General features: G+C 45.1%; 2 protein-coding genes across 10 annotated transcripts in view; one reads left to right on the top strand and one right to left on the bottom strand.

The window, feature by feature from the left end:
* Positions 1 to 23,752, bottom strand: part of nop16 (NOP16 nucleolar protein homolog (yeast)) — a 288,906-nt gene that overhangs the window by 75,123 nt on the left and 190,031 nt on the right. The gene's annotated exons all lie outside the window — the stretch shown is intronic.
* sgcd (sarcoglycan, delta (dystrophin-associated glycoprotein)) overlaps positions 1 to 23,752 on the top strand; it is a 263,623-nt gene that overhangs the window by 207,827 nt on the left and 32,044 nt on the right. For all 9 annotated transcript variants that reach the window (XM_064349681.1, XM_064349685.1, XM_064349683.1 and 6 more), the window contains 3 exons: positions 13,933 to 14,034; positions 15,743 to 15,830; positions 18,063 to 18,182. In XM_064349681.1, the coding sequence (XP_064205751.1) occupies positions 13,933 to 14,034; positions 15,743 to 15,830; positions 18,063 to 18,182 (310 nt within the window). The remainder of the gene's footprint in view (positions 1 to 13,932; positions 14,035 to 15,742; positions 15,831 to 18,062; positions 18,183 to 23,752) is intronic.

The following is a 23,752-nucleotide window of genomic DNA, read 5'->3' as shown; positions in this document are numbered from 1 at the left end:
ATGTCACAGTGTAGGACAGTTAGTTGTACTGTTAGAAGCCAAACTAATGTTTTTGTTTTTTTTTGTTTTTGTTTTGTGTGAGTGGGGTGGATAACTGCCATTGCATAGAGTTAATGGTCAGTATCACTGTCACATTAAAAATAATAGCAATGATATACATAACTAAGCAGACCGTTCTTCTGCGATACTTCTGTTGTCAGCAAGTGGGACTAATTACCTTCTGCACTCCTGGTTGTATCTAAATTAATACACATTTGTTTCTTAAAGGGTGAACTGCCCAAGGTCTAAACTCAATCAGCATGTGTTATTAAATCAGACTTACATCATTGTGGAAAAAAAGGTATTGCAAGTTCCATAATAACCAACAGTAATTCACCAAAATGTGTCACAGGTAATGTGTGTGGATCCAATGCACATAAAGATGGACATACAGATGTTTGCCGTTCATTCTGGAGCCGGTGTCCGTGGTTGTAAATCAGTTGGGCTGTTCCACACGCAGGACAGCTGGAATCAGAGCCAAGTCCCTGATCAGAGAGGGGCGTAAATCAGGCTGGTGCCCTTAACTCTCTCCCGGACAGAATTATGGGACGTCCCTCCAGCGATACTGAGGACCCCTCGCGTGCCTCTCTGCCTGAGCGCGTTCGGAGAAACACCCAAAGCCAGACCGGACCGGACCGGAACCAGCGCAGTCAATTTAAAGAAATTGGTAAAAATACAAAATACAAGTTCCAGCAGGACAATCACCAGGATCCAACAAATTAAACGGAGTGAAGGATTGTACAGAAGAGAGAGAATAAAGAACAAAAAAATAACGGAGAGAGAGGAGAACAGGAGACTAAGAAAGCCGTTTTAGGTTTTCATGACCAGCTGTGTGAAGTCCAGAAGACTTCATTCCGATGGTGATTTGTAAAGGGAGAATTTATGACCCTCAGGAGTGATTCGCTGTGACCTGCTCTGGCAGCCAGATTGCTAAAAAGTCCAGCAAGGCGTCCGGGGTCCCATTAATTATCACCCTCTGGGGTGTAGTTCAGGCGGCCGTCGCTATTGGTTATCCTCGTAGAGTATATAATGTAGAAATAGCACTATTGTATTGTACTGTATCGAAAATCGCAACCTTCTTAGAATTTCCATTCTCAGCCTGCCCTGCCTTGCCACGGAATCTCCTGTAGCAGTCAAAGACGTCCATAAACAGCCGTATAAAGCTGTGCTCCTCAGCGCAGTGATAAAAGGCACTGGCTGTGTGTAGCCATAGCAGACACACACTGCCGGCCACGCCGTGGTCTGGGGCGGCTTGGGCTCGAGTCCGAGGGACGTTTACTACCCCGGTGTGTGGAAGTGATATACAGGTGCCTGCAGTGTCTCTGCGTCGGTTTTGTGTTTTTCAAGACCAGGCTATCGCTCGCCAGCTGTGAGCGGGAGTGGGTTACTGGTGCAGAACCCAACCCACACACCCCCCCACTCCCCCCCCCCTTTCTCAGGTAACCTGCAGGTGACCCCTCAGGGCTCTACTCTGCAGTCACTGGCTCACGGTCGAGTGATTCCCCAAATGGAGAAAAATAAAATGAAACACGATCGTGTGGTTTTCCGTGGCGTTACGGTCCGGCCACAGGGGGGCGCTGACCACGGAAACATAATGAAGTCCAGGTAGTCTGTATTCCGGAGGACAGCAGAGATGGAGGATGCTGATTGGGCTCTGTCGGCTTACGATCCTCTTAGGGTTAGTCACCCTCGGTGAACTACCAGCTCATGCTCCTCACCGGAGGGAGTGTGTCACTGACGGGCTCTACTCGGCACCCTTTTGCCAAATGTTCGTGGGATTTAGGGAGGATCCAAAGGAAACAAAAAGCACTCACTGAATAAACAGACAAAACAAGAGGAACTGAAAAAGGAACTAATCCACAGTGTGGAGTTCAAGATGTCAATAGATGTGTTCCAGTATCTTGGCTCTTGCATCTGATTCAGACATTTTTATGGCAGTATGTTGGGAAAAATATAAACGAGAATATAGGACCAAGATTGGACTTCGTAGATTTTTTTTTAAATTCAGACCGTGAGCCCGAGGTCTAGACAGTGTTTTTAAATAAATTTGCTCCGAATTTGCTCTCCGGTGTCCAAAGCCATTCCAGAATACGCATCACTGAAACTGTCACTTAATCTTATTGATGCTGTTCATCATTACCTAAAAAAAAAAAAGCAGCGTCCCCAGAACTGTCGTGGTGTTAACACGGCGAGGAAGGACCACAAATCAATAGCCTGGGAGACGAGGCCCGTTAAAATTACAGTGTCCCTGCAGAGCCTGTGGGCCGTGTCAGATTCCCCCGCGTCGACGCCGGTGACAGACATAGCGAAGCCACCGAATCGGTGCACATTGCAGTCTGCGGGCGGGCGTGCGTTATACGATTCTCTCACGGGTTACCACGTCAGGAGACCGGCTGCCCTCTCAACACTTAACGCTGCTCAGGTTGTTACAACCGGTCGGATGATAGCGTGGACTGTACGACCTCCCGACCGGGTCACATGACGACTTTTACAGTCGGGAAAAAAAGCACAGCGGGCAAAACGTCAAACACAGAGCCGCCTCCTGATTGGTCATCGCATGACCTCTCGGGCCTGACAAATTCAAGCCGATTGTGCCCAAATTTTTCTGATGTGTCAAAGCAACCGTGAGCTCGTAGTCCAATCGTGAGCTCGTAGTCCAATCGTGAGCTCGTAGTCCAATCGTGAGCTCGTAGTCCAATCGTGAGCTCGTAGTCCAATCGTGAGCTCGTAGTCCAATCGTGAGCTCGTAGTCCAGTCAGATCGGCGTGAGCTCGTAGTCCAGTCAGATCGGCGTGAGCTCGTAGTCCAGTCAGATCGGTTTGGATTGGTGTTTCATATCTTGCGAGTTGCGACGTTGCACCCTAACGATTTGGTCCCGATCGGAAAAAAAACCAATCGGGAGCCCAAAACTCGTCCAATATAATGTATGGCCATCCTGACTGGAGCAATACTCAAGATGCTCCCTCTTGTTTTGCTCTGACTTCTGGTCTTTGCAGTGCAGTGATAAATAAGAATAATAAGATGTGTGTTGCCACTGGGAATTGCACGGTTGTCACAGCTAGCGAAGATCAAATGCATTAACGATTGTGTTTGAAGATCAAATTAAATATTACGCGCGATAATATCTGACACAAATTACAAAAATATGGTCATGAGGCAGACAAGGCTTTTAAAGTTGTATTTTTCGTTGGGTAAACTGGAAATTAAACTTGCATTGCTGAACTGTGGTGTTCGATTCACATACTGTATGAAAGTAATGTCAAGCGATTTTGTCACATTTTCATGTGCTGATGCACAGTACTGTACTTTTCTACAACCTTTTTCTTTCTATCTCTGACCCTCCGCTGTCTGTGGTGATCACTGCAGTTCATAAACTACATAGCACTTAAACAGTGGATCTGAGCTGGAGGGGTCTGAGCGATTTCCCCCGTCCCGCGCTGAGCTGGGGGGGTCTGACAGATTTCCCCCGTCCCGCGCTGAGCTGGGGGGGTCTGACAGATTTCCCCCGTCCCGCGCTGACACTGGCTCTCAGAGCCTTGGCGTGAGCCGCTGACTCTGGCGTGACATCCCTCGATCAACGGCTTGTCCCCCTTTTTAAAAAAAAAAGCCCTCACCTGGGTGAAGCAGTAGCCCTCATGAATCAGGATACATGGAGGGGTTAGCCGCGGGAGGCGGGGGGGGGGGTGTGACAGCTCACCTTTCATCCTGTAGCCGCTGGGCTCCGTGGGGATCAAGGACTCCCAGGATAACATTTAAAAAAATGAAATGAGTCATTGAGTCATCTTTAAAAAGAGACAAATGATTTTGCCGTGTTTGCTCAAAAAGCACGTCCCCAGTCTAAACGATTAGTGAGTCATTTTTTAAAAAGTAATATTAGTTAAAGTTATTATAAGACCGTACAGTAGTGTTAATAAATGTTTTTTTTTTGGGGGTTCTGGCTACTGCAGTGACAGGAGACTGAGGCTTCACATGAAATCATCTGCTATTTGTACTGTTAATGGTAATATAATCCGGGCACGGCAGCAAACTGGGCTCTCTGCGTATCTCTGGCTGGGGAAGACTGAGCTGGTGCCGGCCTGACTGGGGAAGGGGCTTATTTCAGGAGCCCGGGTGTGCTATGAGAACCCCACCTCCCCCCACCCCGAAGATCCCTTTCCTCCATAAAAATATCAGACAGGACAGGAAGTGCAGTGTAACGCGAGGCCCCTCCCGGCTCCCTCCTGTCTCTTCCTCTCCTCCTCCTTTACGATAAGGTCATCCCTTCATTCACAGCTGCTGCCATGCTGTAACCCCATCGCATCCCCAGAGTGGAACGACAGAATAGATACAGCTCAGATGAAAACAGGAGGAAGGGATAGGGGGGGGGTGGGGGTGGGGGGTGAGGGGGGGCACGGTGCTGAAATTGAAAGAAGGCAGGAAACTGCAGCCTGTGCCTGCTTTGGCCCATGATTGATTTATTAATTTCAGTACTAAATTAAATTAAGTTGATGTATTATTATTATTATCATTATTACTGTTATTGTTATTAATGCGTATTGGGTAAAATAACATAACACAAAATAATGATGAGAACAAGCCATTCAGCAGAACAATGCTTGCCATTTTCCTGACTAAATTAGTGCTCTGATTGCCTACAGGCTAGATATAATCTAACACCATATCAAGCCTGGTCTTGAAAATCACCAGAGTTTCTGCCTCTACTACGTGACCTGGCAGGCTATTCCACACATTGGGTACTCTCTGCGTGGAAGAAATTCTTCCTAATGTCTTCCTAATTTACCCTTTGTTAATGTCCAATTATGTCCCCTTGTTCTACTGACAGAACTCAACCTGCAGAATCTCTTGAAGTTCATAGTTAACTATTTATGTGAAGAACAACCGACACTTTGATGAAATTGTGAGTTAAGTCTGAAGATACCTCTTGATGGAATCCAGGCCAGATGACAGGTTTCTCTCTTCTGGATGATTGGACTCAACAAGCATCCTACTATATGACTGTATGTTAAGTAAAAACATAATCTCGGCTATGACAATTGACAAGGACGTCTGCTAAATATATTGTGTAATGTGTTCTGACAGGAAACAGCTGTTGGAACTAATATGGTTTTTGAAAATATGATTAGCAAAATGATTTATTTGACGTCAGAATGACAAATCCATGGTGGTGTTTTTTTGTTCTTTTTTCTCTGCAGCAAAGGGATTGGAGATTATTGTTCATGTCAGTCAACATTTACTGAATATAGAGGTGAACAAATCTTTCAAGTTAAGAGGAATTCTTTTGTTAATTGTGTAAAAGCATTTATTTATGAATGGTCTATTGTGCCAGCTGAAAACATAACCTGCATGAAATATACCAGAATAATAGTATGAATTGAATATGTGATTTATTTCTCTTTTTATTTTCTTACAGAGCAAATAGGTAATACACTTTCTCACACAGTCAAAATGCACATGGAGTCAAAACAGACAAATTGCATCCAGTAATTATAAATAATGGCTGTTGAAGTTTTTCTAAACAAAAAAAGACAGAACGAATTGCTGTTGGATTGAGCAGAGACCTATTAAAAGACTCACAGTCAGCATGTTAATTAACTTGCTTGTATTTCAAGTTGGAAACAAAATTATATTTTCTCTAAAAATAGGAGTGGAGTATTTCAAAATACACTCCTTGAAGGAGTGTAAACAAATTTGACCATTTTTTGTCAGGTGTATAATTCTGCTTTGTGTGCCATGAGTAAAAACCTTCCCAGATACAATTATTGCAGATTCTAGTTGTTCGGACTTTGAAGCAGAAATTCTTTGTTTAAATGCTGTTACTTGAAAATAAGTCTGTTAAAACTTTGAGTGGAAACTCAAGGAAGAGTAAGGCCAATATACTTATTTATTTCTAAAAACATTTATGATGTGATTTACTTCTCACACCGCAGACTGCAGCTGAGCTCATATAGAGTGGAGTCTGAGGAAGACCTTTCATAGGCCGCTTTAGCATGCGGTCCAGGTGCACCCAATCTACCATTCGGGGGTTGCTACAGTAGATACCGATGAACATGAACCTCACCGCTATCCGAGTAAACCCTGCCGTGTCCTGTACCCTATCCTGCCCATACCTATCCCAGCAAACCCTGCCAGCCACAGCTGGCACTGGCACAGTCTGGGTTCCATCCTAGGCCTTGAGGCCCATCCATGGACCCATATATTTCTATGTAAATTTTTTTCATAGAAGCCTGATATTATGTCCCAGACCTAACAAAGCTGAGACAACAACCTGGATGTGACCCTTGGTCATGTTTTTAGTACAGGGCGTCTATTGCTTAGAAACCTGCGTTAAAGATAACCCTTCCCAGACTGTAATGGATGGCTGAAGTCAAAGTGAATCTCTAGGCCAGGTCATCCCACAGCACATTTCTAACTTTTTTTTAACCCTGCTACCCTCCGTCAGGGAACAGGCACAGGAAGAGCACCGACCAGCTCTTACTGCAAGGCCTCTCAGCCAGATTAGCCCAATAAGTTCTGGGGGGAAAGAGGCCGTTGAAAAATAGGTGCGAAGATGAGATATACGGGGCAGATAATTGCTCAATTTGGGCTCTCTAACACCAGCCGTTTGTAATTGGCCTGCCGAGAAGGGGCTAAGGGCTCTTATACAAATCGCGCGTCCGATTCACTTATCAATCGCTGTCAAAGGAACGCTTGATTCTGCTCTTCTGCTGCTGGTTCGGAGTTGTTTTCTGCGGCCCAAAATGAATATGAAGTTAATTGGAAATCTATACGCACTGACAGTGACTGGGGGCAGAAGTGTGCCAAAAAAAAAAAAAGAGCGGTAACGTACCTCCCCTTAAATCAGAGTCCCGCTGGGCCAGAGTGTGTTCTGCTATGTTTATTTGCGAGGTTAATTAAACGGGATGGAGCGGCCCGCTTTGAGGGGGGGGGAGCGCGGCCGTTTGATAGATGATGAAACCCCCACCCCGCCCCACCCCCCACCCCCCGTCGGGAAAGAGCTCGATAAGATTTAGAGACACGGCGCGCCGCGATCCAAAGGCAATTCCGCCGATAGCCATCTCAGAGTGTACATGACTATGAGAGCGCGGAGGATATTACCTGTAGGTTGAGTGAAATGGACTTCCTGTGTGCAATATTGCTTTGAACTAGGGGGGATGGGGGGAGAGGGGGGCTGGGGAGGGGGGGGGGGGCGGGTGGAACTTTTTATCAGAAACTTGGAAACGCTTTATTTAGTACTAGTCTGGGCCTCCAAGAGCTAACCACCGAGCCCAAATAATTTCATTTTCAACCCGGTATCAGAGGTTGGCTGAGTTTGTATTCTTCACGTTCACTTATGTGTACGTGTTTAATAATTTCATAATAATTTTCAGAAACATTGTCCACTTTGGTAAAGTGTCCCTGACAGTTGAATTATTGAATTTATTGTATTGGTTATGTTTGGTCAGGCACGGTGGCATAGTAGGAGTTTGCATGATCTCCCCGTGTTCGCGTGGGTTTACTCCGGGTACTCCGGTTTCCCCCCTCACTCAAAGACATGCATGCCAGGTGCGCTCCTGCAGGTGCCCTTGATCAAGGCACTTGCCTCAGGGCACAGGTCCCCGGGCGCTGCGCTGTGGCTGCCCACTGCTCCTAAGCAGCTATGTTTGGGTCAAATGCAGAGAACAAATTACCCCATGGGGTTCAATAAAGTATATCTTCATCTTCTATATTCTAGAACCCTTAGAAGGAAAGCAAATAACGTGATAGGTTGCGGGAAAAGAGCATCTTTCTCTCATTGGTACTAACCCTAACCCTAACCCTAACCTAACCTTTCTCTCATTGGTACTAACCCTAACTCTAACCCTTTCTCTCATTGGTACTAACCCTAACCCTTTCTCTCATTGGTACTAACCCTAACCCTAACCCTTTCTCTCATTGGTACTAACGCTAACTCTAACCCTTTCTCTCATTGGTACTAACTCTAACCCTTCCTCTCATTTGTACTAACCCTAACTCTAACCCTTTCTCTCATTGGTTTAATGACTCACGTTGCTTTTAATCTCCCAGTTTATGGATTTCTTAAGCGGTAATTTTTCTGCGCGGAGACTCATTTTCTGAAAAGGCAGAGGAAATGTTTTCCTTCCTAAGAGGAAACGCGCTCTCTCTCCCGTCTTCAGGTTACGGTTTTATTCTGGGACTTGTCATGGGGGGGAGGGGGGGGGGGGAGCTGTACGTGTTTGCCTTTTTCTGTCTTTTTTCCTGCTTTTTTTCCATCTTTTCCCGAGAGTCTTTCAGCATTCCGGCTATGGCATCACCGCGGGCCCACAGACTAGCGGGGACCACATTCCTGGCGCATCACGCTGGAGCGGACACTCCTGCTGCTCTTTTCACCAAAACCAGATTCTCCTCCGCCTCACTTTGAGCAGAGGGGATAAGAGGCTTTAAAGAACGATTTAAAAAAGCACGCTGCGCGTCCAAAAAACGTCCATTTTGATTATAAATAATTTATGATCACATTCTCCTCTCTCAGGATTGATTCGAAGGAAAAGTGGATTTTTATACATGGTATGGTAATAGAGGCTGTAATCCCCCAGCCGTATGTAAATGCAAGGATGTTTTCTAATCTGTTTCTCCTACAATCACGTCTCCTTGGAGCGATGCCGTGCGCTTGGCTGGGCTCCAAAGTGAGAGGAAACATGTCTATTATACACGATTCCTTCCGTGTGTGAGGCAGTCTTTCAGGTTTAAGGCCTCAGTCCGCTCTTCCTGTTAGCCTTACGCGTAGCATGGCCGTCACCATGGCTTAGATGAACATCAGCAAACCGTCTGGGGAGATTCAGTGATTCAGTTTGACTTTGGACATTATATGGACATTTTTCCATATGAACCAATTTCAATTCCCAGCGATTTTTACATGAGATTTCCCGAGATTCCCATAAAATCTGGAAGCACCTCTTAGAAGTTTTATTGTGGTTGAATTCATAATTACAGTAGCATCTCTGCAACAAGAACAGTTAAGAGATCAAACGCATTTTCTGACTGGATTTTTATTCGCGCAAGGAGCATTAACCCTATCAGAAGGCAAATATTTAAAAAATTAAATTAAATTAAATATTGTGAGGTCTGCTCGGCATCGTTTATCTCAATAATAAAATCATAACCAGCCAGATAATAAATAGGCATGTGTAGCATGATTCCAGAAACGTGACTTAAATCACATGCAGCCTGTAAAAGGAGGGGTTAAATAACATGTCAGCTTCTGTCATAAAAAATCCAATTATTGAATGGCCCTTTATCGTTAACCTGTCTGTAAAGAGAGTAAAGATAAATGTCTGCATGGCCTATGCTTATAGTCTGCTGCAGCTAGATTTAAAATATGTACACTGCCAAAAGTGCTGAAAGGAAAAGTCAAAACTGTTTGGGAAATTTGCTTTTGGTGATCTTACCCATAGCTAGACGACCAATACCATCCTCGTGCTTCCAGTAGCCTAAAAAAATATTAGAGAATATCTCCAGGCTGCATTCGCACTGTGCTGCCTGTATAAACGGACTATTCTGACACTTATTCTGTCTGGCATAGTGTTGCTGATGAGGTGGACATGTTTGTATTACTTCATGAGATCACACCCAACTTAAAAAATAGAAGAATCGGCCTATTTTATCCCCAAATCTATGCTCGGCTGTTTAAATGTAGTTTGTATGAGAGGAAATTTCCCACACATTAAAAAAAATATATATGTTGCGTGTGTTTATTTGTTAAGTATGCATAGCATGTTAAGATTTCTCCCAATTCCAGAAATACAACATTCCCAGGTCCTTTTTTTTATTTTCTTGGAAGACCAGACTGAAAACGATCCCGGGGATCCCGTGATCCTGGGTCCCAAGATCCAACCTTACTTTACGCCCCTTTGCATTGCCTTCTGGGTAATGCAGTCCATCATGCGTTAAACAGCAGATGTGTGCATTTCCATAGAGTGCATAAAATTTAATGCATTTAACGTATGTGCCAATTTGGTTTAAGTGCCGCTGTCAAAACATGGTGAGAGGAAGGAGGGTGTAGAAGGGCATGGATTTGAGCTCCAGTTAACTTTGCGTTTATAATGCTCCCGTGTCTGCCTCTGCTGAAGGGCATCTCTCCACCGGTGTCACAAACTCATCTGGGCGTTATTAAATATGACTTTAATAATCCCTCCCCCTCGGTCATTATATCTATTCAATCCCATTTGTTTTGGGGTTTTTTTAGCACTTCAGGGCTATTGGAATAGACATTGATCCTGTCACTGCCAAAAAAAAAACAATAATAAAATGGTCAGAATGGCCTCTAGTCATGACATTTATAAATCATGGAGTTTTCATGAAAGTTGTGGGCAGAAGCAGAAATATTGGGGGTGCTGAGGGTGCGGTGCTCCTCTATGAGCAGCCATGGGGCTGAGGACCCAAACGTAACTTAGGCCTCATTCAGGAAAATGTGTGTAGAGCGGGTCAGTCATACATTAGCCGATGTCTCTCTCCCTCTCTGTGTCTCTCTATTCTTCTCTCTCTCTCTCACTCTATCTCTGTCTCTGTCTCCCTCTCTATGTCTCTCTATTCCTCTCTCTCTCTCTTCCACTCTCTCTCTGTCTCTCTCTTGCTCTCTATCTCCCTCTCTGTCTCTCTCCCCCCCTCTCTCTCTCTCTCCCCCCCTCTCTTTCCCTCCCCCCCCCCCTCTCTCTAGCTCAGTCCTCCTCTCTCAGTAATGAATGCCTGTCTCCCCCAGTGGTGACTGAGCTGCTCGGACACATTGAGTGGAAATCTCTTTACTCCTGGCAGCTGGGTGAGCTGACGGCCAGGCAGCGGGGGGGGGGGGGGGGTGGTAGAGGGCTCGCCGGACCCCCCCGGGGGAGGGGGAGGGGAGGGGGAGGGCGGGTCAGCGTGAATTATTCATCCTCGCACGTCGCCGCCTAGGGCAGCACCACTCCCCCAATGCGTGAGGAGGCCCCACGGGAAGTCACATGCCCCCACGCCCCAACCCCCACACAGTCCCCCCCCCACCACACCCACCCACCCACCCACCACGCCAATACCCCCCAGCCCCCACCCCACACAGTACCCCCACCCCCATCCACACCACACCCCCCAGTACCCCCCCACCCCCCCATCCCCCACTGCCCCACTCACAGTACCCCCCACCCCCATGCCCCCCCAGTAGAGCACTCAGCAGTACCCCCCCCCCATGCCCCCATCCCCCATGTGCCCCCACCTCGCGTCCACGCAACACCGTCCCACCCATGCCCCAGCACCCATGTGCCCCCCTGCTCCGAAACTAACCAGCAGCCATGTGCCCCCCTGCTCCGAAACTAACCAGCAGCCATGTGCGTAGTGCCTTCTGGAGAGGCCGAGCGACAGCACCCTATTCTTAAGGGAAACGCGGTGCCTCTTGCTTACGGTGGTCACAGGCATGATCATTGTTTTTTTCGGTAAGGCTGGTTGTGGGCGATGTTGATACGCGTCTCGCTGATGGAATCTGGCTGCTGAAGAGCGGCGGCAATTTCTTCTCACCTCTTCTCTTTTTCAATTTTCTTTTTCCGCTGTGATAACGGAGCGAAGAGGCGTCACGAAGAAAAGGTAGTCGCGTCGCCCGAGAGATCAGCCAGCCCCCCCCCCCCCCCCCGTCTCCCCGGCCCGTTCAGAATGCCAGGGTGCTGATTCTACCCCCCCCCCCCCCCCCCGAGGGCCATGATTTTCCCACCCTCGCGGCTTTCTCGCGAGCTCATTGGCTGTCGTTTCGAAGCTCTTGTTTACCAGCCAAAACTACAAGGGCGACGCAGAACTGGTGCTGAGCAAAATGAAAAGAGAGTTTAAGAAACATTGCGTGGTCTGGGACTGTTTCTCGATTGTAGCGCCTGACAGTGACAGGGCTTACATTCGCAGAGTTTGTCTGCAACCTCCAAAACACATCAGAGGCAGCCGAATATTGGCAAAAAAACACTGTACAGTCTCTAATCTGAGCTGGGCATAAGTGATAGCAGTGATTAAAAATGAGAGTCTACAAACAGAAAGTACAATGATTTAAAGTTACAAAAGGAACTAAACTAGAAAGTAAACCATCACACATCATTGGAGGGAAAAACCTCCTCGTTTAAGCTGCAGTACGAAAATGCTAAAATAAACGTAATGATCACATGAGAAAAGTCTATTTAAAACAACATGTTTACTCTATAAGCTGTTCCATTACAAAACTGCAGCTCCACAGCCGTCTGCAGGGTACAGCGCTCGCAGTGCAGAAACCTGGATACACCAGCACAGAGGAGTCTTTTGTGTTCGTTTCTGTGTGCCTTCACATAGCTGTCTTTTACCGTGTGATATTAGATTTGTTCAATTCAATTCAGTTTTATTTGTATAGCGCTTTTTTTTGTTTTTTTTTACAGAGAACTGTCACAAAGACACCTTACAGAGTAGCAAGGCAAGATACAGGGTAAAAAGAGCAAAACCGAGCAAACACCAGGCCTGAGCCCCCAAATAGCAGGTACATAAGGTGAAAAACTCCCAGTGGGGAGAAAACCCTCAAACAGCAGTGAGAAGAAACTCCCCAATGGGAAGAAATCTCGAGAGGAACCCGGCTATAGAGGGGGAGCCCATCCTCCACTGGCCAGCCTGGTGTAAAGTAGCAGACAGAATTTGTTTAATATATACAGTGAACCAGTGCTTCCAAACCACTCCTTGGGTGCCCCCAGCCAGTTCAACGTATTTGAGGTGTTCCTCAAGCTGCTGTTTTCAATGGGGGAGATTGGAGGCCAATTGTACCGCTTCCTGACCGGCCTCTCGTGCAACGGATACTGTGAACGCATAAGACAGCGCAGACGCCAAGTCTCCAGTTTGTGATGTAAAAGATGTACTCTTTGCAGCAGTGGACATTTTGATGCATGCGGTTATTCCTCATGTTCTCAAAATAACTTGCTGTATTACGTAGTGTGGATGATAGTCCAAACTGTCATCCACACTTCCCATTTCCGTGTGGCGAACCTCCGTCGCTGTTTCAGGATTTTTAAGGAGCGTATTCTTCAAATATTACGGCACAGTCCTTTGAGGTTGCAGGTGTATGACGTTGCTATTTATAGCCCAAAAATCGTTACTTCCGCTGAGACGTGCCTGGAGATAAATCCTGAGCCCCTGGGGTACCCAAGGAGAGGTTTGGTAACCTGTGCAGTACCCTGCATGCATCAGAAGAGCCATGCATGGACATGGCACTAGACCTCTGATCTTTATAATGTAAGCGAAACACGTATTTGATGAGGTGGACGTGACAAAAAAATTCAATGCGACAGCTGATTCTCTAGTCAGAAAGCTTTCGTAAACTGCTGCTTTCACAGTAAAAGCAAGCCAGGATTGGACGTAGATTGAGTCTGAATGTTAGTTTCAAAGGTACCCAACTTTGAATTAAATTAATATTTTGAACGCGCCCAGGTTTCGTGCCTTTATATTTTCCGGTGTCTTCACTAAACCAAAATGGAAAAAAAGGGATTTATGAGGAGCTTGTCAGGAGCAGAGAGAGCCGCTGGGCTCCCTGTGGGCCCCGAGGACTTGATTTCCATTTGGCGATGCTCTTCACATCCAGCAGATCAAACGCACGGAGAAACAAAGGGCTCATATGCACACAAGGGTTTCTTTCATATCAGACGCCGCACTTATCTTCAAAATGATCTCCGAGGTTTATTTATTTATTGATGAAAGCTGAAGGTTAATGTTCCAGCGCGCAGGAATCAAAGCCGGCCTGAACCTTCGCCACGCGTCCGCTTCGTCTTCGCAAAGAAAAAAAAAGTCTTCCCCGGATTATAGTTTAATTCAACTGTGTAGCTATTCCATGTGCGGCAGATTGAGAGTAACTTCTGTGCTTCTTTTCTTTTTCTCTTTTTTCTTCTTCTGTTCTGTGTCCCGCAGGACGGTATGGGCAATTTAAGAATCACAGAGAAGGGCCTGAAGCTCGAAGGGGACTCCGAATTCCTCCAACCTCTGTATGCCAAAAAAATCGAGTCCAGACCAGTAAGTAGAAGTTTCCCGGCAAAAATGGCCCTCCAATCAGATGCATGCATATTCATCGTGTGGAGAGCGTGTGTTGGATGGGATGGCTTGATTATGTTGGGTGCTTGTCAAATCCCATCTGTCCCTTGACTCAAAGAGATGGAAACGAACTCAGATGAGATTAATAGTTCTGTAAGTGTTGATTTGGATTTTTTAAAAATGTATGCAAAAATATCGCTTCAGTTACTTTGCATATTCAGTGTGTTAGAACATCAGCTTCAGGGGCTTATAAGACTCCTGTAGTTTGGCTCATAATTCATTCTCCTCGTAGAAAGTCTGAGACGTGATGATTGGCTGGATGTGTGCACATTTGGAATGCAACAAATCGATGCTCCAACTTGCAGATTTTTTTGTTTGTTTGTTTTTGTTGGTTGTTTGTTTATTCTAATGTAAAGTAGAATTATTCACGTTGTGAATTGTACAGATTTATTTTATTTAATTTTTTTGGGCAGATCACAACAAAATGAATGCATGTATCTAAAGAAGTGCCAGACATTGCAGGACCTGGCTTTGTGTAAATTTCGGAAACACCGCATTGAATCAAATATTGCACTAAAAAAAAAGTTTGATGAAACGGTGAGCCCTGCAAAAAACAAACTTTTCTGTCCATAGATTTTTTTTTAAGTTTCAGGCTGCAACTGTCTAAGCAGTCCTGAAGCCTAAAAGTCAGCATTTTCATAAATCTCCCAGTAATCATACACTTTAACAAACTCTTGGGTCTGCAGATCAATAATTTGTTACTTAAACATCACAGTTCTACAGAAAGAACAAATATTATAAACCGGCCAATTAAATGTCTTCCTTAAGCAAGGAAATTATACGACGACTAACAGATTTATAAAAGAATAAATCTAGTAAACAAGACACATATTCTCACAAAAAAATGCTATGAGTATGCTGTTAAGTCTTCATGGCCAAAATGCGACGTCAGAGACAGCAGCAGACTACAGACACACATAACATCCGTCCATCCACCCATTATCTGTACCCACTTATCCTGAGCAGGGTCCATCCATTATCTGCACCCACTTATCCTGAGCAGGGTCCATCCATTATCTGTACCCACTTATCCTGAGCAGGGTCCATCCATTATCGTCATTACACCACCTTATCCATTGAGCAGGGTCCATAGTCCACTTATCTGTACCCTACTTATCCTGAGCAGGGTCCATCCATTATCTATACCCACTTATCCTGAACAGGGTCCACCATATCTTACCATTATCCTGACAGTCACCATACTTCCCACTTATCCTGAGCAGGGTCCATCCATTATCTATACCCACTTATCCTGAGCAGGGTCCATCCATTATCTGTACCCACTTATCCTGAGCAGGGTCCATCCATTATCTGTACCCACTTATCCTGAGCAGGGTCGTGGGGGGTGCTGGAGCCTATCCCAGCATGCATTTGGCATGAGGCTGAAATACTCCCTGGACAGTTTGCCAATCTCTCACAGGGCACACACACCGTTCACTCACCATTCACTCACACACTCATACCTTTGGGCAGTCATGCATAGTATATCAGATATCAGATATCAGATATCAAATATATAGTTAAATATATATATTTTTTAATATGAGAAAATGCCAGTCATCAGAATCTCCTGGCATGTCTTCACATTCCCACATGGTCTCTAATCTGTGACACGGGCTTGTCTCCACAGGGCACCCCTCTGTTCCTCCAATCATCCAAAAATGTCTCTGTCAACATTTTAAATGGAAATAAGCAGATGGTCACGCAACTCGTTGCAGGTAAGATATGCTCATAGGTGTTTGTTTTTTTTCCTCCATTCTGTCATGTTTGCTTTTTAGATGATCACAACCAATTTAAATATACTATCATTCACATTAGTCAGTCAGATTTGAAGTCATGATTTCAAATTCTTGTTAAGGCGAAGTTTCTGTATTACATGGGTCTAATGTCCAATGGGAATTGCTTTTGTAAATGTAGGCAACTCTGTAAATGGGTAATTTATTAAATGTCAAATGTGAGTTTGTCAAATGGGACAGTTTAACTTATGTACGCTTTTTATACGTCATTCAAGCAATTGTGTTAGACTTACATAGGAGCATCTGTTAAGGAAATAAATAAATAAATAATGGGGGTTGGATTTGCTGGTGTTCTGAGTTCCCCCCTTCCCGCCCCCCCCCCCCCCCCACCCCCCCCCCACGGTGGGTACTCCATTTCGTGAATGGGAGGATTGTACGGGAGGGTTCGGGCTTGTGAGCAAATCTCTTTCACAAGAAGGGGCTCAGGCCAGCAGAGCCAGTGAATTAAAGTGGAAGAGAGGAGGATCTCCCCCGTTGCATTCTGGGATGTGAGGGCTGGAGCCAGCCGTGGACGCGCTGTCCTTCGCGGCCGTGAAAAGCGCGGTTACTATTATCTGCGGACCTGGCGGTCGAGCGCCCTGAGCGAGCCGTTGCCAATAGCGATCCGGAACACTGGCAGGGCACCATCGCCGCGGGAACGCTGCGGAACTCCACTCTGACGTTCCGACGGAAAGACAATGCTCGTGTCACTCCTGGGGGGGGGAGCGTAATTGCTGTGTCCCCTCCCCGGTCCTGTCACCGGGCCTGCATTAACGTACAAATTCTACCCTGCGTTGCTCTCAAACGCGTGGGGGGGGGGGGGGGAACCTGTCACGGACGTGATCTGTGATCGACCCCCTGTGCTATTTCGGATAATACCTACCTTGACACTAAATGGAAGTCATCAGCAACATGCTTGTCGTGGGAAATTTATTTTAGAAGTTGTCACTCTTTTGCGATTGAATTATTTCCGTTTCCTCCGTGTGAAATGTGTTGTCTATTGTACAGCCGTTTGTATGAAAAGGGGAAGCGTTTCTAAAGAAAGCCATACACCGCTTCTCTGGTTTAAATTGGATTCTTGACAGAAAAATATTCAGATTTCTGATGAATCTAATTCTCTATTTGTGCCGTTTGAGAAAAAAAGCAACACATTTGGCATAATTAAGGGTAGCTGACTGACAACTGGGGAAATGCATTAAAACCATGAAAGGAAGACAGTTTTAATTCAGATATCAAAGACATGACAAGCAAATATAAACAGATTGAAGGGAATTTAATGATGGTATCTCTGCTTTTTATGAGCCTCTGCGCTTTGTCAAGCATAGATGCTGCTTTATTTTATTTATGTTATTTTATGCAAAATGATGGATGTATGGTGATCTCTGGTTGGTAACTCCTAGTTGGAGGTATTTCATGAAATACATTTAAATGTATTTCTTCTTAACAGCAGTGTTATTATATTGATATTGTTAACATAATGTAATGTAATGTAATGTTAACACACTGCTTGCTTGTTTGCAGTTTACCTCAGTAAAATTGCAGATTATATGACATGTTTTCCTTTTGTGGGAATAATATAAGATTATAGCTTCACCTGCAGCTGATAAATCAAGTTAGGCCACAGCATTCTGATTCTGCCTAACCAGCTTGCTTGCTAATAATGTTCACACAATTTGCTTCCTAGTCTTGCGTGTGTGAATGTGTGTGTATGTACGTATGTGTGTATGTCTGTGTGTGTGCGTGTACGTGTGTGTGTGTGTGTATGTGTGTGTGTATGTGCGTGTACGTGCGTGCGTGTGTGTGTATGTCTGTGTGTGCGTGTGTGTACATGCGTATGTGTGTGTGTGTGTATGTACGCGTGCGTGCGTGTGTGTGTGTGTGTATGTCTGTGTCTGTGTGTGTGTACGTGCGTGCGTGTGTGTGTGTACGTGCGTGTGTGTGTGTGTGTGTGTGTTTGCGTGTATGTGTGTGTGTTTGCGCGTGTGTGTGTGTGTGTGTGTGTGTGTGTGTGTATGTCTGTCTGTCTGTCTGTGTGTGTGTGTGTGTGTGTGTGTGTGTTTGCGTGTATGTGTGTGTGTTTGCGTGTATGTGTGTGTGTTTGCGTATGTGTGTGTGTGTGTGTGTGTGTGTGTATACGTATGCACATTCACCCCTCCCTGCGTATCCCCTCTTCAGGGTCTAAGGGAGTGGTGGCTCAGGGGAAGATGCTGGAGGTCCGGTCCAACACGGGGAAGCTGCTCTTCTCCGCAGACGACCACGAAGTAGTGGTGGGGTCTGAGCGGTTACGAGTTATGGGTGAGTCGCTACGACGACAGCCAATCACAGGCATTTTCATTAATTTATTCATCATTCTCTGTTGTATGCACAGTGTAAAAGCTGAAGGCCTGGGCTATAATGTGTGAGATTACAGTTACTGCAGTGAATATGAATATGAATATGAATATGAACATGAATATGAATAATTTTACGGCACAGCTTGCATCTCACCGTGTACAGCCTTTAAGGCTGCGTACGCAGTTATGAGCATTCTGCTCGTTTATGAGTTCTCAGGGCCACCGTTCTTGTTAAAAACCTATTTGGTGATCTTCAGGGGATGAGTGCAGTGCTGCAGTGACTCATCGAGGCTGTATTTGCGCAGTATTTATACGGTGCTGTCTCTCGTCACGTCCCTGCGATTCTCTGAATGCTTTCAATGTAAATCTGAATGGCCAATCTGACATCACTGCACTTTGGTCATTGTCTTACAAGAAAATGGATTTTTAATGTGCCAGGAGCTGTGATGTTACACTATGATGTTTTTTTATTTATCATAAGCAGTGCAGTTATGTGTCCCATATTTGCAATGACGCATGATGCAGTCCGCCACACTAATGCCAGTAAAAATGAAATTTGTGAACGTTTATTCACAGCTTTTAAAGTAGAAAAATAATTCTGTTGTAACAACATGCTTCTGTGAAATTCCCGAAGCTTTACACAGCAAACTGCTGTTTTACAAATTTTGGAATAAAAAATCAATTTGTTGAACAACATCTTCTTGTATTCATAGCCATTGGTGTATATTCTGTTTAAGCACAGCAAAACTGCATAAAAGTTTTACAGCCATAATTAGTTGGTAATAAACAAAATGGACAAAATTTTTGAGTAATGAAAGGATATTTTATCTCCACTCTTTAAATTACAACTACGGTGCTGACAATTCTCTTTTATTAAAAAGGGGCAGGGGGGAGGCGGGCAGACCAGTATTCTTTCAGGGGGCCCAGAATTCCTAGCTACGCCCCTGGCCATGCATTTAGAGTTTTTGTCTTAAAGGCGCAGAACCGTATTGTTGATATCCCTCTGAAGCACCCCAGCAGCCGGGCAGACTGTAGGCAGGAAACAGGAAGTGGCGGTTTCTCTCGGGTCAAAGGGCATCGATGGGCTGCCCACGGGGGGACAGCGTTACCCCGCTAAAGAGAGTCTCCAGGGTTTATATCATGACATATAAGCAGGTTCAGCTTAGGCCAGTTTCATTCTATATTTGGCTTTCTTATTTCTTTTTTTTAATTTTATTTAATTAAACTGTAAATTCATTAATCCAGCATATATCTGTATCCAATCTGCTTGCACTGAAAGATGGCACGACTTCATCCGACCATTCCAGACGTTGCATCGCTTTCCCAGGAATAGAATTAGCCAATGAGAGCAGTGCTTACAGTCGGGGTCTGGAATTACACTGAGCTTGGGCCAAACTGAGACTGGGCGAATTACCCACAATTCCTCTCACCTCTATTTTCCAAACTTCCTCATAGTAATTCCTCATATTTATAGGACTGCTCTAATCATCGGTCTGTATATTTACTTTTTTTTAAAACAATCTGAATGAAAAGACTTGTGGAGTACAGAGCCAAATAAAGAAAAATATGTCTTTGTCCCAAACATGACGAAGCTCACTGTATTTTCATCTGTCTGTATATTTCAGTTTTAACAATTTGAATGAAAAGGTTTATATTTTTAATAATGTTATATTGTCAACACATAAACCAGTTTCAATTCCAGCTATTATTACTTTTCTCTATTTTTTAAACCGCAGTGTGCCTTTTGGCAGCTAGCGGGTAAATTAAGTTGACAAGCTGACACTTCCACAGAGTCATAAATTACAGAGGCTGCTGGAAATGGTCGTTTTAAATATGAACGGGAGGAGAGATTCATCCCAACCTCTGTTTGGTGACGCCGGACCGCCGCTCGTGATGCGTGCTTTCCAACGGCGCCTCTTCCGGAAGAATTTAATCTGAGGCGTCGTTCCGAAATGAAGCACAGCGGCTCGCTCCCGTTTCTGTTTGTAAAAGCAAGTGTTTCTGCCACAGTCGGATGTTATTGTCAGTGTTATTCACTTTGCCTGAGGTTGGATATGGAAATAGATGATTGCCTTTTCTTTTTTTTTCTCGGATTGACTTTTGGGTTTTTGAAGCGGTGATTTTGGGTCTTTCAGGCCCTTGCAGACTCGACTGACCGTCAGATCGATGCGTCTGCAGAGTTTCTGCTAAAAAAAGTTTGTGCTAATAATATCAAAGCGTTGGAAATACTCTACATGGTCTTTATGAAACAGCAGGTTTGATGTCACTGACTTCCGCCCACAGTGGCGAAATGTACAGTGTCCATTTTGTAGAGCCTTAAATTTGGTCAAAATTGGCATGAAAGTGTGAGAAATCAGCCTGCCCCCGGCTGAACCCTCGCCCCGGTGTCTGGAGTGCCTGTCTGCTTTTGGCACTGTGGCTCGTTGAACCTGAAGCACTTTGGGTTGTTTTTGGGCCTCTGATTGGCTCTGAATTTTTCTCCAGTGAGTCAGCATCATTTCCCGAGTTATTACTCTCAATCGCGCCCCCGTCTGCTTTTTTTCCTCCCCCCAGTAGATCTTGAAAACCAGGGTTTATTATCTTCACTCTCCTGAAGACGCCCAAATAAATGACTGTATTGTAAAAAAAATGCTATTTTCATTCATATTTATTTTTAAAATGTATTTTTCATTCATTCATTCATCCATTCATTCATTTGCATGCTGATAATACAGCTCTGCGCTTTGGGAAATTGTGCACATTGTCTAATATATGACTCAGGAAGAAGGCCAAACAGCAGATCACAGAGCAAAAAAAAAAAACCTTTTTCTCATCTAAATCACATCTGACATTTAATATGGTTCCTGCTGGGAATTAATTAAGAACATTTTTGAATTTTATGAAATGAAATGTTCAAGATAATACATGTAATGTCATGTATTCTAAAAAAAAAAAATCAATTATGGGAGATTAGCAGCTGGGCACAGAATGGAATAAAATCTGCCTGGCAGGTACAGGAACACGACGGCATGCCAACCCCAAGAGCCAAAGAGCTTTGTGTTACGGGCACTGTGTAATGGGGCTGTGTAACAGGGCTGTGTAATGGGGCTGTGTAATGGGGCTGTGTAATGGGGCTGTGTAACAGGGCTGGGTAATGGGGCTGTGTAACAGGGCTGTGTAATGGGGCTGTGTAACAGGGCTGTGTAACAGGGCTGTGTAATGGGGCTGTGTAACAGGGCTGTGTAATGGGGCTGTGTAATGGGGCTGTGTAACAGGGCTGTGTAATGGGGCTGTGTAACAGGGCTGTGTAATGGGGCTGTGTAACAGGGCTGTGTAATGGGTCTGTGTTACAGGGCTGTGTAACAGGGCTATGTAATGGGGCTGTGTAATGGGGCTGTGTAACAGGGCTGTGTAACAGGGCTGTGTAATGGGTCTGTTTTACAGGGCTGTGTAATGGGTCTGTGTAACAGGGCTGTGTAACAGGGCTGGGTAATGGGCCTGTGTAACAGGGCTGTGTAATGGGCCTGTGTAACAGGGCTGTGTAATGGGTCTGTGTAACAGGCCTGTGTAACAGGGCTGTGTAATAGGGCTGTGTAATAGGGCTGTGTAGCAGGGCTGTGTAACGGGGCTGTGTAACAGGGCTGGGTAATGGGGCTGTGTAACAGGGCTGTGTAATGGGCCTGTGTAACAGGGCTGGGTAATGGGGCTATGTAACAGGGCTGTGTAATGGGGCTGTGTAATGGGGGTGTGTAACAGGGCTGTGTAACAGGGCTGTGTAATGGGTCTGTGTTACAGGGCTGTGTAATGGGGCTGTGTTACAGGGCTGTGTAATGGGCCTGTGTAACAGGGCTGTGTAACAGGGCTGTGTAATGGGGGTGTGTAACGGGGCTGTGTAACAGGGCTGTGTAATGGGCCTGTGTAACAGGGCTGTGTAATGGGGCTGTGTAACAGGGCTGTGTAATGGGGCTGTGTAATGGGGCTTTGCAACAGGGCTGTGGAACAGGGCTGGGTAATGGGACTGTGTAATGGGGCTTTGCAACAGGGCTGTGTTTCTCCATATTCAACACCACCATCAGGAAGTGTTTCTTACACAGAGAGTTGTGAGGTGGCACGGTGGTGCAGTGAGCAGCAGTGGGTTTGAATCCCAGCGAGGGCCTTTCTGGGTTCTTCATGTTCCGTGTCCGTGGGGGTTTCCTCTGGGTTCTCCAGGTTCCTCCCACAGTCCAAAGACATGCAGGCTAACTGGAGAGCTTAAATTGTCCCTGAGGTATGAATGTGTGAGTGAGTTGTGTGGGTGTTCTGTGATGGACTGGGGATCTGTCCAGGGTGTTTCCTGCCTCTCTCCCAATGCATGCTAGGATAGGCTCCAGCACCCTCTGACCCTGACCAGAGGTAAGATTTTAGGAAATGAAAGTGGATGGATGGATATCTCTGTAATGCTTTCCTGTCATCTGAATGAAGTGAGGGGGGAAAAAACACAAAAAGATGTCCATTCCACTTTAGAAAAATAAATAAATGTCATATGCACACACCATGTTTGAGGTCTGCATCCGGAGAATATATTTCTGGAGTGCATTTAGTTTTGTGTGACATGTATTTGCTTATGTAAAATGAAATGAACGGAGCAGTGGATGGGAGAAGAACAGTCTACCCATCGGACCGCTGTGATGTCTCCCATGATTGATAAGCATGTGCAGTTATAATGCTAGCGCAGACAGTTCATATGTAGCATCAGCCGTGCTGTAGCGCAGATGCTAACGCTCCAGCAAGCATCTCTTCCACCGTCCAGCCTTTCGGCAGTATGAATGGTGCGTTTTGAATGAAGCCATTCCACCACTGTAATTAATGAAATCATTCTAATTTCCCCAATGCAATGAGGCCATTACCAGAACATTAACTGCTGTTTAATCGTGGGACATTTATTTTAATTTTCCAAAAAATTAGGCTGTGCATGCAAATTGAGCATCAGTGCAGAATTTTGTCTGTCCAATGCGCCTTTTAGATATGCACTGCAGGAAATGTACACTTGATACACACTGTTTTCACTGCTCTGCATTTTATCTTATTATGATGTGCTTTTTCTGAAATTAACGGCTTGTAAATTTCGAGCTGTTGGTTTCGGTGCTTCATCACTGGAATGACATTTTCCTTCCGACTCAGAGAAATAAGAACACTGAACAATACATACTTAAAATCTGTGTCTGGTGCATATATTTGGCAATGATTGTATATACAATTTTTTTTTTAAATTATGTACAGCGCTAAAACAATGGATTTTAGCTGGCTAATCCTGTATCATAAATCACAATATTACTCAACATACATTCATGATTTCCTAGTATTACAATTGTGTACGTTGGGTTAAATAATTATGAAATGAAACTATGAAACTGGTGTCACTGCCGTGAACTCTGTGTCCCCTTGCGGAAAGGGACTGGAACAGCTCCGCTGCAGATGCAGCCAGATGTCGAGCTACGCAAGCTACGTGTTCAGCTGAACACATTAACATTTAAACCAGGCTGCTGAACGCCGTGAGGGTCGGCTCCCGGGCTC

The sequence above is a fragment of the Anguilla rostrata genome, chromosome 9 (genome assembly GCF_018555375.3).
Source record: "Anguilla rostrata isolate EN2019 chromosome 9, ASM1855537v3, whole genome shotgun sequence".
NCBI classification, from domain to species: domain Eukaryota; kingdom Metazoa; phylum Chordata; class Actinopteri; order Anguilliformes; family Anguillidae; genus Anguilla; species Anguilla rostrata.
The sequence above is the reverse complement of the archived record's forward strand: the minus strand, read 5'-3'. Positions and strand labels throughout refer to the sequence as shown.